General features: G+C 41.7%; 1 protein-coding gene across 3 annotated transcripts in view; it reads right to left on the reverse strand.

The window, feature by feature from the left end:
* prmt7 (protein arginine methyltransferase 7) overlaps positions 1 to 14,242 on the reverse strand; it is a 53,034-nt gene that overhangs the window by 15,818 nt on the left and 22,974 nt on the right. For all 3 annotated transcript variants that reach the window (XM_063066705.1, XM_063066708.1, XM_063066706.1), the window contains exons 11-12: positions 7,554 to 7,601; positions 1,307 to 1,396 (exon numbers count right to left, since the gene is read on the reverse strand). In XM_063066705.1, the coding sequence (XP_062922775.1) occupies positions 1,307 to 1,396; positions 7,554 to 7,601 (138 nt within the window). The remainder of the gene's footprint in view (positions 1 to 1,306; positions 1,397 to 7,553; positions 7,602 to 14,242) is intronic.

The raw sequence follows: 14,242 nt of genomic DNA on the forward strand, positions 1-14,242 counted from the left end.
CAAAATCATATAATCTTACTGCGCTGTAGTCTTTATAAATGCCCTTACACACTCTCCCTCACACCTTGCAGCCAAAGAAATTATTTTGAAGTACTGTCATTTTGCATTGTAGGAAACACATGGTTCCCATATCAGTAACAATATAATGACCAGACAATATTTTTTCTTGGAAACGTAATTGAATAAATTTTAGTGCTAGACTAGAACCCAAGCCCAACTTCTCTGGCTCTTTCACAAAACAGTTTCCTGGATCCATGTTGTTCATATGAGATAGCACTAACGTCTCGGCTTGTGCAGCTCCCTCTCAGTACTGCATTGGCCTAGATTCTTGCATTCACGTCACTAGAGCAGAACTTAAAACAGAGCATAAGCTTCTTAGCCAACATTTACTACATTATTTATTCTATGTTGAATTCTTGTTCTTACAGACATTTCCTTTTCAATGGAGATTGGCTTAGGAAAATTACTAGGACACTTACACCTGTTCTCTTGATCTACTACATAGCCCCAGATCTTACACCTTTCTTAGTTACAATATGCTAATCCAAGAACACCTGCTTAATTATTCCCTTCTCTGCCCAACCTTCAGGTCAAACTCATACACTTCCCCTGCTCCCATGAGCCCTAATCTTGTGTGGCATGTTAAAGTAGAAATCTTCGGCAAGTGTTATTACTCTAAATTTACTTATGTGACAAAATCTATTTATTCAGCAAGTAGCCTGGTGCTGCAGTACATCTTGGACTGAGGTCACAGCACTATTTGACATGTAGAGCAGGATTATTTCCCTAGAAAAATATATCAGGTATAGCAACATAATAGAAATTGCATGAGTAAAAACAACGTTGATTACAGTACTTTCAGTAGCACAGGACTAATGGGGCATTTACTGCACTGTGTCCATTCTCACTAGGATTTGTAGTGCAATATTAATTGTAGAATCAGCGAGCAACTTAGCCTGAGAAAAATGCACAGGACTGCACCAAACAAGGCTCATATAAAGTTTCAACTGCACAAAGCCATGGTATTTTAGGAACATGGACAATTTTATCCAATAAACTACAAAAACAGGATAAGAGACTTAAACAACAGGAATTCTGCAGATGCTGGAAATTCAAGCAACACACATCAAAGTTGCTGGTGAACGCAGCAGGCCAGGCAGCATCTCTAGGAAGGGTCTCGGCCTGAAACGTCGACTGTACCTCTTCCTAGAGATGCTGCCTGGCCTGCTGCGTTCACCAGCAACTCTGATAAGAGACTTACCCAAACGATCCACATTTACCTATCCTTCCCTCAGCATAAGCTCACCTGGTTATTATCCAGGTCTTCAGGTGTTATCTGCTCTGGGCTCTTCTCTGAAATCAACACCTTCCCGGTCAGTCCATTAGCAGCTAGAATCTGAGATTCATACAAATAAGAAATTTAGAGGCAGGATCCTGGTGACATCTCTGCTGTATAGATAAAATCTGTTCCACTTGTACTGTTGTACATTAATACATTCTCAGGATATTCAGAACATTCCCAGGATCTTCCGAATGTCAAAACATATGGATGATTTTTCTAAAATTCAGATACTGATTTATCAAAGTTAAGTAAATGTGTTATCCAAGTATGTAGATGTCACCATACACAACCCTGAGATTCATTTTCCTGCAGGCATTTACAGGAAAATAAAGAAATACAACAGAGTTTATGAAAAACTATACATAAACAAAAACTGACAACCAATGTGCAAAATGTGCAGATAAAGAAAGTAATATTATAGAGATATTGTTATTGATTTATGAGATGCAGATAATTCTGGAAAGATCTGTACATCCTTAACTGCCTTTGATTTAATGGTGGTGAGCCAGCTTCTTGGTACCTGCAGTCCTTCTGGTGAAGTTAATGGCCACAATATTGTTGGATGGGAATTCCAGGCTGTAACCCAGCAATGAAGAAAATGTAATATATTTCCAAGGCAAGATGGTGTGCAGCTTGGAGAGAAACATGCAGCTTATGATGTTCCCATGTGCCTGCTGTCCTTGTTTTTCTTGATGCAGTAATGATGTGGATTTTGGAGCTTCTGGATTAACTTAGTGCAGTGCCTTTTGTAGACTGCACACAGTGCTGCCATTGTGTACTGGAGATGGAAGGAATAGAGGTTTATGATGGAAGAGTAGCATTCCAATCTCCTGGCCTTTTTAACCGAGATGCGTTAAATTTATTGTGTTATTGTTGGAGCTGCAATCATCCAGGCTAGTCCAGAGAATCACACCTACAGTGGTGCTAGGAAGTTTGTGCACTCTTTAGAATTTTCTCTATTTCTGCATAAATGTGATTGAAAATGTGATCAGATCTTCACATAATTCCTAAAACTAGACACAGAACCCAATTAATTAAACAAAGACAAAAAACATTAAACTTGTTAATTTGTTTATTAAAAAAAGATCCAATATTACATGCATTTGTTGGAAAAGGTATGTGAACCTTTGCTTTCAGTAATTGGTGTGACTCCCTTGTACAGCAATAACCAAATCTTTCTAGTATCTCCAAACGTTACCATCTCCAACAGGATCCTGCCACCAAGCGCAAATTCCTCCCCCCCCCCCACCACTTTCACCACTTTCTACTTTCCGCAGGGATTGCTCCCTGGGCAACTCCTTTGTCCACAAGTCCCTCCCCACTGATCTCCTGACACCTACCCTTGCAAGCAGAACAAGTGCAACACCTGCCCCTACACCTCCTCCCTCACCACCATTCTGGGCCCCAAACAGTCCTTCCAGGTGAGGCCGCACTTCCGCTGTGGTTTCCTGTATCGGTGAGACCTGACACAGATGGGAGCCCACTTCGCCGAGCACCTATGCTCCGTCTGCCAGAAGCAGCAGGATCTCCCAGTGGCCACCCACTTCATATCACTTCCCATTCCGATATGCCTATCCATGGCACCTCCAGTCATGATGAAGCCACACTCAGGTTGGAGAAAAAGCCCCTCATATTCCATCTGAATAGCCTTCAACCTGATGGCATGAACATCAATTTCTCGAACGTTCAGTAATTTCCCCCCTTCACCATTCCCCATCTCCTTTTCCCTCTCTCACCATATCTCTATGCCTGCCCATCACCTCCCTCTGGTGCTCCTCCCCCTTTTTCCATAGTCTTCTGTTCTCTCCTATCAGACTCCCCCTTCTCCAGCCCTGTTATGTCTTTCACCAATTAAATTCCCAGCTCTTTACTTCACCCCTCCTTCTCCCGGTTTCACCTATCACCTTGTGTTTGTTTCTCCCTCCCCTCCTCCACCTTTTAAATCTACTCCTCATCACATTTTCTCTCCAGACCTGCTGAAGGGTTGTGGCCCAAAACGTCGACTGTACTCTTTTCCATAGAAGCTGCCTGGCCTGCTGAGTTCCTCCAGCACTTTGTGTGTGTTGTTTCCAGTAACTGTTGATCAGTCCTGCACATCGGCTTGGAAGAATTTTAGGCCATTCATCCTTTCAAAACTGCTTCAGCTCTGGGATGTTGGTGGGCTTCCTTGCATGAACTGTTTGCTTCAGGTCCTTCCACAACATTTCAACAGGATTAAGGTCAGGACTTTGACTTGGCCATTCCAAAACATGAAATTTCTTCTCCTTTAACCATTCTTCGGTACACTAACTTGTGTGTTTTGGGTCGTTGTCTTGCTGCATGACCCACTTTCTATTGAGCTTCAGTTCATGGATGGATACCCTGACATTTTTTCTGTAGAATTTGCTGGTTCAATTCAGAATTCATACAGTAGTTCCATCAATAATGGCAAGCCATCCTGGTCGTGAAGCACCACAACAGGCCCAAACCATGACACTGCCACCACGTTTCACAGATGGGATGTGGCTCTTACGCTGGAATGCAGTGTTAGTTTTTTGCCAAAAATAACACTTCTTATTTAGGCCAATAAGTTCTATTTTGGAGTCATCAGTCCACAGAATATTCTTCCAATAGCCTTCTGGCTTGTCCACGTGGTCTTTAGCAAACTTTAGACGGGCAGCAATATTCTTCTTGGAGAGTAGTGGCTTTCTCCTTGCAATCCTGCCATGCACACCGTGTTGTTCAGTGTTTGCCTGAAGGTAGACTCATGAACACTGAAATCAGCCAATGCAAGCGAGGCCTGTAGCTCCTTCGATGTTACCCTGGGAATCTTTGTGACCTCCTGGAATATTGCATGTCTTGCTCTTGGAGTGATTTTTGTTGGTCGACCACTCCTGGGGAGAATAACAACAGTATTGAATTTCCTCCTTTGGAAAACCATCTGCTTGACTGTGGATTGGTGGAGCCCAAACTCTTTAGAAATGGTTTTGTATCCATTTCAAGCCTGGTCAGCATCAACAACTTTTTTTCTGAGATCCTCAGAAATCTCCTTCCAAAACCCTGTGTGGTGAAGATCAAACTTTGATAGTATAGACCCAGTTTTATGTTCTTTAAATAGGGCAGGGCCTCCCACACTCACCTGATTGAAACACCTGAGTCTAATTTCCCCCTTTAAATGAACTGATAATCCTTGAGGTTCACATACTTCTTCCAACAAATACATGTAATATTGGATCATTTTTCTCAATAAATAAATAAGTATAATTTTTTTGTGTTATTTATTTAATTGGGTTCTCTTTATCTAGCTTTAGCTATTACGTGAAGATCTGATCATATTTTAGGTCATATTTGTGCAGAATTAGAGAAAATTCTAAAGGGTTCACAAACCTTCTAGCACCACTGCAATGGCACCCTGTGAATGGTAGAAAGGCCTTGGGATGTCAGGAGACGCTATTTTGCTGCAGGTTACCCAGCTTCTGAACTGCTCGTGACCAAATTATTTATGTGACGGGTCCAGTCAAGTTTTTGACCTATGTTTTCATCCCCCACCCCAAATGATAGTGGGGTCTCAGTAACCACAGTGCCATTCAATGTCAGGATAGCTGATTAGATTATTATTGGAGACAGCCATTGCTTTACACGTTTGAAACAAATGAGACTACTATGGGTGACAGAAAAATAGAGGGCTATGTAGGAGGGAAGTGTTAGATTGAACATAGAGTAGGTTAAAAGGTCAGCACAACATTGTGGGCTGAAGGGCCTGTACTGTGCTGTTATCTTCTACAAGGCTTGCCTCTTATCAGATTTATACAGGTCTCAGTGCACTCAGACAAGATTGCTTTTCTTGCTGAGGAGTTGTAAATGGAACTGGAGATTGTGCATTCAGCCACATTCAGCCCAGTTCAGAGATCATGCTGGAACAAAGATCATTACTCAAGCAATTGAAGTTGGTTGGGCCTAGGACACTGGCCAACAGAGCTCATGCAGTGATGTCCATGCAGGGATGATTGACATCCAACAACTACAACAATATCAGGAATCAAAATGACTGAAAAATGTCTTCTGTGATGGAGAGCATCTTGGACTGTCAGCAGTTTTGGCAGAACCTGGTCAGAAATAGTCATTAATTAATATTCCAACAGTCAAATAAAAAAAAAGCCAGTTAATTTATTTTAAATTGGTCACTAGAAAACTAATCTTTTACAAGGAGTGTATTGTGCTTATCAAATAATAACATGTGCAGCATCACATGCAGCAGGGTAAATGCTAGCTCAACAAACTCACCAACACTTCCAAGAAACAGAATCACATTATCACACTTAACAGGAGTCCACTAGCATAAGGCATCAAACCAAGTCCAACAGCTCCCTACAGAATACTGCAAACCTGCAATTCCTTCAGTTCAATGCATCAATCCCCATTTACTTAAACCAGATATGGAAGCAATCTGCTGCAACAAATTCTGAAGTATAAGTACACTCTACTGCAAGTTAAGATTGGGGGTTGTTGGATTGGGGTGTAAAATTGTTATTTTTCTTGTAGTTTAACCTTATGCATGTTTGTATTTTTATATAATCACCTATAAACATGTAAATGTTCAGCGAGTTTCCCAGTTGCCTCTATATTTTTCTGGAGACCTCTTGGGTCAGTGGCTTATCTTATTGGTTAACTGTTATCAATGGAATTTCTGTTGTCAATAGTCTGGTATGAGAAAACCACACTACTCTCTCTTTGCTTTGATTCTCTCGCCATGCATCTTCTTCTATCCTCTTCTCTGCTCTTGTAACCCTTAATAAAACGATTGCAAACAACAATTATGCCTTATTCTTGACTTCCAAAGAACCTTTGTATTGCAAAAGCATCAGGATCCAGCGGAACCCATTGATAAAATAGAAACATAGAAAATAGGTGGAGTAGGCCATTCGGCCCTTCGAGCCTGCACCACCATTTATTATGATCATGGCTGATCATCCAACTCAGAACCCTGCCCCAGCCTTCCCTCCATACCCCCTGATCCCCGTAGCCACAAGCGCCATATCTAACTCCCTCTTAAATATAGCCAATGACCTGGCCTCAACTGTTTCCTGTGGCAGAGAATTCCACAGATTCACCACTCTCTGTGTGAAGAAGTTTTTCCTAATCTCGGTCCTAAAAGGCTTCCCCTCTATCCTCAAACTGTGACCCCTCGTTCTGGACTTCCCCAACATCGGGAACAATCTTCCTGCATCTAGCCTGTCCAATCCCTTTAGGATCTTATACGTTTCAATCAGATCCCCCCTCAATCTTCTAAATTCCAACGAGTACAAGCCCAGTTCATCCAGTCTTTCTTCATATGAAAGTCCTGCCATCCCAGGAATCAATCTGGTGAACCTTCTTTGTACTCCCTCTATGGCAAAGATGTCTTTCCTCAGATTAGGGGACCAAAACTGCACACAATACTCCAGGTGTGGTCTCACCAAGGCCTTGTACAACTGCAGTAGTACCTCCCTGCTCCTGTACTCGAATCCTCTCGCTATAAATGCCAGCATACCATTCGCCTTTTTCACCGCCTGCTGTACCTGCATGCCCACTTTCAATGACTGGTGTATAATGACACCCAGGTCTCGTTGCACCTCCCCTTTTCCTAATCGGCCACCATTCAGATAATAATCTGTTTTCCTATTTTTGCCACCAAAGTGGATAACTTCACATTTATCCACATTAAATTGCATCTGCCATGAGTTTGCCCACTCACCCAACCTATCCAAGTCACCCTGCATCCTCTTAGCATCCTCCTCACTGCTAACACTGCCACCCAGCTTCGTGTCATCCGCAAACTTGGAGATGCTGCATTTAATTCCCTCATCCAAGTCATTAATATATATTGTAAACAACTGGGGTCCCAGCACTGAGCCTTGCGGTACCCCACTAGTCACCGCCTGCCATTCTGAAAAGGTCCCGTTTATTCTCACTCTTTGCTTCCTGTCTGCTAACCAATTCTCCACCCACACCAATACCTTACCCCCAATACCGTGTGCTTTAAGTTAAAATGTACCACCCTGGGGCCAAGTCCATCAACTGACTGCAATAAACCAGGGATCTATCAGCTCATTAGTTTATTGCAACACACGGTATATCATTCAGCACAGAATCACTGCCACAATGTGACATTCCTTGAGATAAAGATACCCACTAAACAAAATTGCTCCAGCAAGAGACTCCAGTTAGCTCGGCTCCACGAATGCCAACTCACCTTCTGCATTACCCGCCTGGACATGGCAGAAATCTCCAGACTGTACACCTATGAATAAAGGAATAAGTAAACAAGTCAGTCCAGTTGTACATTCAAGAAATTTGTTCAAGAGTCTAGCAAACTGCGATTCTAAAGATTCTGCAGGAACAGAAGGGCTGCGATGTGTTATGCATTAATCTTTGAAAAGCATTAGGATCCTAGGGTGTATGGAGAGTGGAAAACCAAGGAAGTTATATCGAGCCTGCATAAACACTGCACAACTAACAACTGAGGCAGTGTGTCCAGCATCACCTGATTTCCTCAGATCTTAGAGAAGTTGAAGAAAATATTTTGATATTTCCAGAGGCAAGCTATTTCAGCTTTTAGATGGACTGGAAATGCAGGAACTATCCTTTATGGATCAAAGAAAGTTGAGAAAAAATTTGTTTGAGGTGTACAAGATGATAATCAATTTATATTTAGTAAGTAGAGGGAAATGGCAATGACACAAGCAAATCTGCAGATCCTGGAAATCCAAAGCAATACACACACAAAATGCTGGAGGAACTCAGCAGGCCAGGCAGTGTCTATGAAAAAGAGTAAACAGTCAACATTTTGGGCCAAGAATCCTCATCAAGACAGTGGAAGTGGAATTCACACTGGCTCAGTGAATAAATCACCAGATTAATAGTCCAGATTCTGGACTAACAATCTAAACACTCAAATTCAAATACTACCATGGTGATTATGAGTTAATTTAAAATATGGAATTTTGAAATTCAAGTAGAGGAAATCTGCTATCCTTAGCAGATTTGAGTTGTGACTCCAGACCCATTCTTTAGGGTTAAATGCCTTCATGAAAGATGGTGGCCCCATCAGACCAGAGGTCCTTAAAAAGGACTGTGAGAACAGCTGAGAAGATCATAGGGGTCTCCATACCATCCATCATAGACATTTATCAGGAGCGCTGTTTACGCAGGGCCCTTAGTATTATTAAGGATCCCACCCATCCATTCAGTATCCTCTTTTAGACTTTCTACCATCAGGCAGGAGAGTAGGATGCATAAAATCAAGAATGGTCAGGATGAGAAACAGTTTCTTCCCCCAGGCCATCAGGCTTCTGAACTCCCAGCCGCATCATATTCGAAGTGTCACTGGTTAATCTGTTCCGTACCTTACAATATTTAATATTAATGCACTTTATATTGTTATTTATGTGTGATTCATCTGTAGATTTTATCCTTGCTATCATAAGTCATCGTGTGTTTTGTGCATTACATATACTACTGTGCTTTATTCCCTGGCTCGAAGAAACATTGTCTTGTTTCTATATACATTACTGTATATGGTTATATATCTTACATAAATGTATGTAGTTAAATGGCAATAAGCTCGACTTGACTTCTCAATAGAGATTAGAGATGAGCAAATGTCCTACCAGCAATCCCCAAAATAAATTTTAAAACAGCTGTTCCTATTAGTAAATCATTTATGTATCGAGGTACAGATCCAAAGCGGAACACAAGGCAAAACTTCTTATGCAAAGAGTAGTTATAGTTTCAAACATTGGCCAAAAGGATGGCAGAAACTAAAAGCAAAATTTTTTAGTAGATTCAGGAGGGAACTGGATGGACACACTGCAGAAGCGCAGGAGGCTTCCGAGGATTAATCTAAACTTCTCCGACCAACTGCTGTCACTTACTTCACTCAAAAAGCATCAATCTTATTCGCACCCAGCTCGAAGTATTTTTCTCATAAGACCTTAGGTACACATACTTTCATTCTAGGTCACTGATCACTGGTCCTTCCAGCAATAAGAACAGTTCAGCCTTTTTAGACAGTTCATGATTTTAAGTATCTCCACTGACTTCCCCTCAGTGTAACCTGTTCCAAGGAGAACAAGCTCAGCTTCCCCAGTCTATTCACATATCTAAAGCCCCTTGTCCTGGTAAACCTCTTCTGCCGTTTTCATATATTTCTCCAAATATGTGCCTAGAACAGAACACAATACTTCAATTGTGGCCATATCTGCTTTAGCACTCCATACCTCTATTTACGAAGCCCAGGATCCCTTAACCATTGACTGCTTTCTCGAGCAACGATCTGCTGGAGGAACTTATCGGGTCGAGCTGATTCTAGCCCCTGCAGTCTCTTGTGCCTCCAACTGACTTCTCCACCTGTCCTGCCACTTTAAACAATTAATGCACAAATGCCCCTAGACTGCTCTACTCCTTAGCTCCTTTGAGATTGTTCCCCCTAGATTATATCACCTTATTGACTGTCCTACCGAAACATAAAATGCAGAATTTCAGCTGCCATGTGCGTCCATTCAACTAGCTTAAATGTCACTACTGTATACTATGTCATCTTCAAATATGGAAACCTGTCCAAGTTATTAATAAATATTAAGACAAACAGAGGATGTGGTACCATCCCTTGGACAGTATCAGTACACACTTTCCTCCAAACTATAAAACACAGTTCACTGCTATTCCCTGTTTCATGTCAGTCAACCAATTTTCTATCCCTGCCATTACAGTCCCAGTTATCCACAGAGTTTTGAACTTATTTTTCAAAGACACATAAACCACATCAACTGTATTTACCTCATCCTCACCAAAGCTCTTAACAAACTCTTACCAAGTTTGTTAAATATAATCTATACAATATAAATCCTAATTAATCCACATTTGTCCAAATGACCACTAAGCTTTTCATTATTAGTATTTCCAACTGTTTCCCCATTATTGTGGTAAGATTGACTGCTTGTTTTATGTCTATGTCCTTATCTAAACAAGGCTATAACATTTGCAATTCTATTGTCCCCAGGCCCCTTATCCATAGACAATGAAATACTACTGAAATTTCCACCTATTGTGTCCTAGGAGGCACCCTACCTAGACTAGGTGACCTAAGTGAAACTAGCCCAGTATCTACTCCCTATTAGTTTTCAACTGCTTCCCATAACTCAGTTCCATGTTCTTTGGCTGAGATTTCAACAGTTTCTTCTTGCTTGCTCAAGACCAATGAAAAATGTTCATTTAGAATCTCGACCATGTTTTTTGTATCCTTTTTGTGTCTACTCATTTCCATCTCTCACAACTACCTTTGCTTACAAGCTTATAAAAGATTTGTTTATTGTCTTTTCTCATAATCTTTGCCCTAATTATCTTTTTCACTTCACCTTTGAACTTTCTAGTTAGCCTGGTTCTTATCTGTATTATCAACCGAACCTCAATCACAAGTCCCTTCCTCTGCTTTATTTCAATCTCCCGTGCTTTGATCATTGGTTATAATAGCCCTACCATTTTCTCTCGTGGGGACATAGCTAGAATGTGCCACAGCCTCCTGAAAAGCCACACATCACTGTATTAGCTTTGTATGCAGTACTAACCCTTTTGAAAATGGTTACCTTTACCATCCATATCCATTATTGCTGTTATTCAAAACTCATGATCCAAAATTCACTGTTCCGTAAATATTCCCACTGACAATTGCATCATTTAGTCTGCTTCATTCCCTGCACCCAAGCCTCCATGATTAAGGTTCCCTGAATGTTCTTCTACAATTCCTCTCTTCATACTGCCCGTATCAGCATAGTTCAAGTCACAAATAATCATTGCTCCATTAACACTTCACATTTAAAAACAAATCATATTTTTTACATCCTCTGCATCACTGACAAGGCCAGCGTATGTTGCCCGTCCCTAATTGCCCTTGAGAAGATTCTGGAACCGCTACAGTCCTTCTGAAGGTACTCCCCAAATCCGTTGGCCAAGGAGATACAAGATGTATAGCCACTGATAATGAAGGACTAGTGTGGATGGGGAACCTGCAGGTGGGGATGTTCTTATATTTCTCGATTTCCCCACAGATTTATTTCATCATAGCTGATGACCTGTATTATCCCATACTTCTGCTATGGGAAATTGAGGTTGGGTTTGAGAGGATAGGTTTAATGTACTGGAAAATAGCAGAAATCAAATGAGTCAAAAGGGTTCGTTCTGTGTTGCAACAAATGTATGATTCCATTACATTTTAGCACAACAATTCCGAACCAGGTATCCTTGTTAATGAAGGTGCAATTTGAGAAGTGGGCATGACTCAGCACTGTGTTACACTGTAAGCAATTGGGTTTCATCAAGGATTAAATTCCACTGCTGATCAGTAGAACCTCACCAACAATGCTCGAGCAGAGACATTTTGCTACTCGTCCCCAGTGTGGCTGCCTGACTGTCAGGAGAACACCGGAGGACAGCTGTCAGTGGCAGTGAAAAATGTGTGCGTAGGACACTCGGCACGATGTGAAAACTGAGCTCAGCAGCAAACTACACGTCCGAATATCACACCAATATCTTAGAACAGAAGACAAAAGCAGAATCAGGCCATTTGGCTCATTGAGTCAGCTCCATTATTCCATCATGACTGATTTATCATCCGTCTCAACCCCATTCTCCTGCCTTCTCCATGTAAACCTTTGACACTCTGACAAATCAAGAACCCACCATCCTCCACCTTTCAATATACCCAATGACTTGACCTTCACAGCTGTCTGTGACAATGAACTCCACAGATCCAATAGCCTCTGGCTAAACAAATCCCTCCTTATCTCTGTTCTAAATGGACGTTCCTTTATACAGAGGTTAAGCCCTCTGATTCTAAACTCACCCACTATAGAAACATCCACTCCATCTCGGTCTTTGAACATTCAATAGGTTTCAATGAGATCTCGCCCTCCCTTCATTCTTCGAAACTTCATCAAATACAGGCCCAGAGTCATCAAACACTCTTCTTACATTAATCTTTACATTCCCAGAATCATTCTCATGAACCTCCTCTGGACCCACTTCAATGCTAGCAAATCTTTTCTTAGGTAAGGAGCCCAAAACTGTTCACAATACTCAAAGTGCAGTCTGACCAATGCCTTATAAAGCCTCAGCATTATATTCTTGCTTTTATATTCTAGTCCTCTCGAAATGAATGCTAACATGCCATATGACTTTCTTATCACTGATTTAATCTGCAAATTAACCTTCTGGGAATCCTGCACAAGGATCCCCAAGTCACTTTGCACCTCTGATTTTATTTGAATTTTCTCCATTTAGAAAGTAAACATACTGTTATGTTGTCCCATCATGTATGACCATACACTTGCCTACATTATATTCCATCTGCCACTTCTTTGCCCATTCTCCCAATCTGCCTCAGTCCTCCTGCAGGACCCCCTGCTTCTTCAGCACGTCCTGCCCTTCCACCTGTCTTCATATTGTCTGCAAACTTGGCCACAAAGCCATCAATTCCATCATCCAAATCACTGATATATAACATGAAAAGCAGTCCCAACACTGAGCCCTGCAGAACACCATTAGTCACCGGCAACCAACCAGAAAAGGCCCCCTTTATTCCCAATCTTTGCCTCCTCACAATCAGCCAATTTCTAATCTGTGTGAGTATTTTTCTCGTAATACCACGGGCTCTTATATTGTTAAGCAGCCTCATTGTTAATCAATTTCCCCCGGGATCAATAAAGTATGACTATGACTATGTCATGTACAGCACCTTGTCAAAGGCCTTCTGAAAATCCAAGTAAACAACATTCATTAACTCTCCTTTGTCTGTCCTGCCTGTTATTGCCTCATGGAATTCCAACAGATTTGCTTCCAAGAATCCCAAATCCTCAGAGTTAATAATGGAGTCCAACATCTTCCCAACCATTGAAGTCAGGCTAACCGGCCTATAATTTCCTTTCTTTTGGTTGTGGGTGACGTTTGCAATTTTCCTGTCCTCCAGAACCATTCCAAAATCTAGTGATTATTGAAAGATCAGTCTCAATGTCTCCACAATCTCCTCAGCTACCCCTTTCAGAACCTTGATAGGTAGTCCTTCTGGTCCAGGTGACTTATCTATGTTTAGAGATCTCTTGCAGGATGTTAGGGATAAATTTGTCCCGGTGAGGAAGATAAAGAATGGTAAGGTGAAGGAACCATGGATGACAAGTGAGATGGAAAATCTAGTCAGGTGGAAGAAGGCAGCATACATGAGGGTTAGGAAGCAAGGATCAGATGGGTCGATTGAGGAATAAAGGAAAGCAAGAAAGGAGCTTAAGGGGCTGAGAAGAGCAAGAAGGGGGCATGAGAAGGCTTTGGCGAGTAGGGTAAAGGAAAACCCTAAGGCATTCTTCAATTATCTGAAGAAAAAAAGGATGACAGGAGTGAAGGTCGGACCAATTAGAGATAAAGGTGAGAAGATGTGCCTGGAGGCTGTGGAAGTGAGCGAGGTCCTCAATGAATACTTCTCTTCGGTATTCACCAATGAGGGGGAACTTGATGATGGTGAGGACAATATGAGTGAGGTTGATGTTCTGCAGCATGTTGATATTAAGGGAGAGGAGGTGTTGGAGTTGTAAAAATACATTAGGACGTTTAAGTCCCCGGGGCCTGACGGAATATTCCCCAGGCTGCTCCACGAGGCGAGGGAAGAGATTGCTGAGCCTCTGGCTAGGATCTTTATGTCCTTGTTGTCCACGGGAATGGTACCGGAGGATTGGAGGGAGGCGAATGTTGTCCCCTTGTTCAAAAAAGGTAGTAGGGATAGTCCGGGTAATTATAGACCAGTGAGCCTTACGTCTGTGGTGGGAAAGCTGTTGGAAAAGATTCTTAGAGATAGCATCTCTGGGCATTTAGAGAATCATGGTCTGATCAGGGACAGTC

The sequence above is a fragment of the Mobula hypostoma genome, chromosome 14, assembly GCF_963921235.1.
Source record: "Mobula hypostoma chromosome 14, sMobHyp1.1, whole genome shotgun sequence".
NCBI classification, from domain to species: Eukaryota; Metazoa; Chordata; class Chondrichthyes; order Myliobatiformes; family Myliobatidae; genus Mobula; species Mobula hypostoma.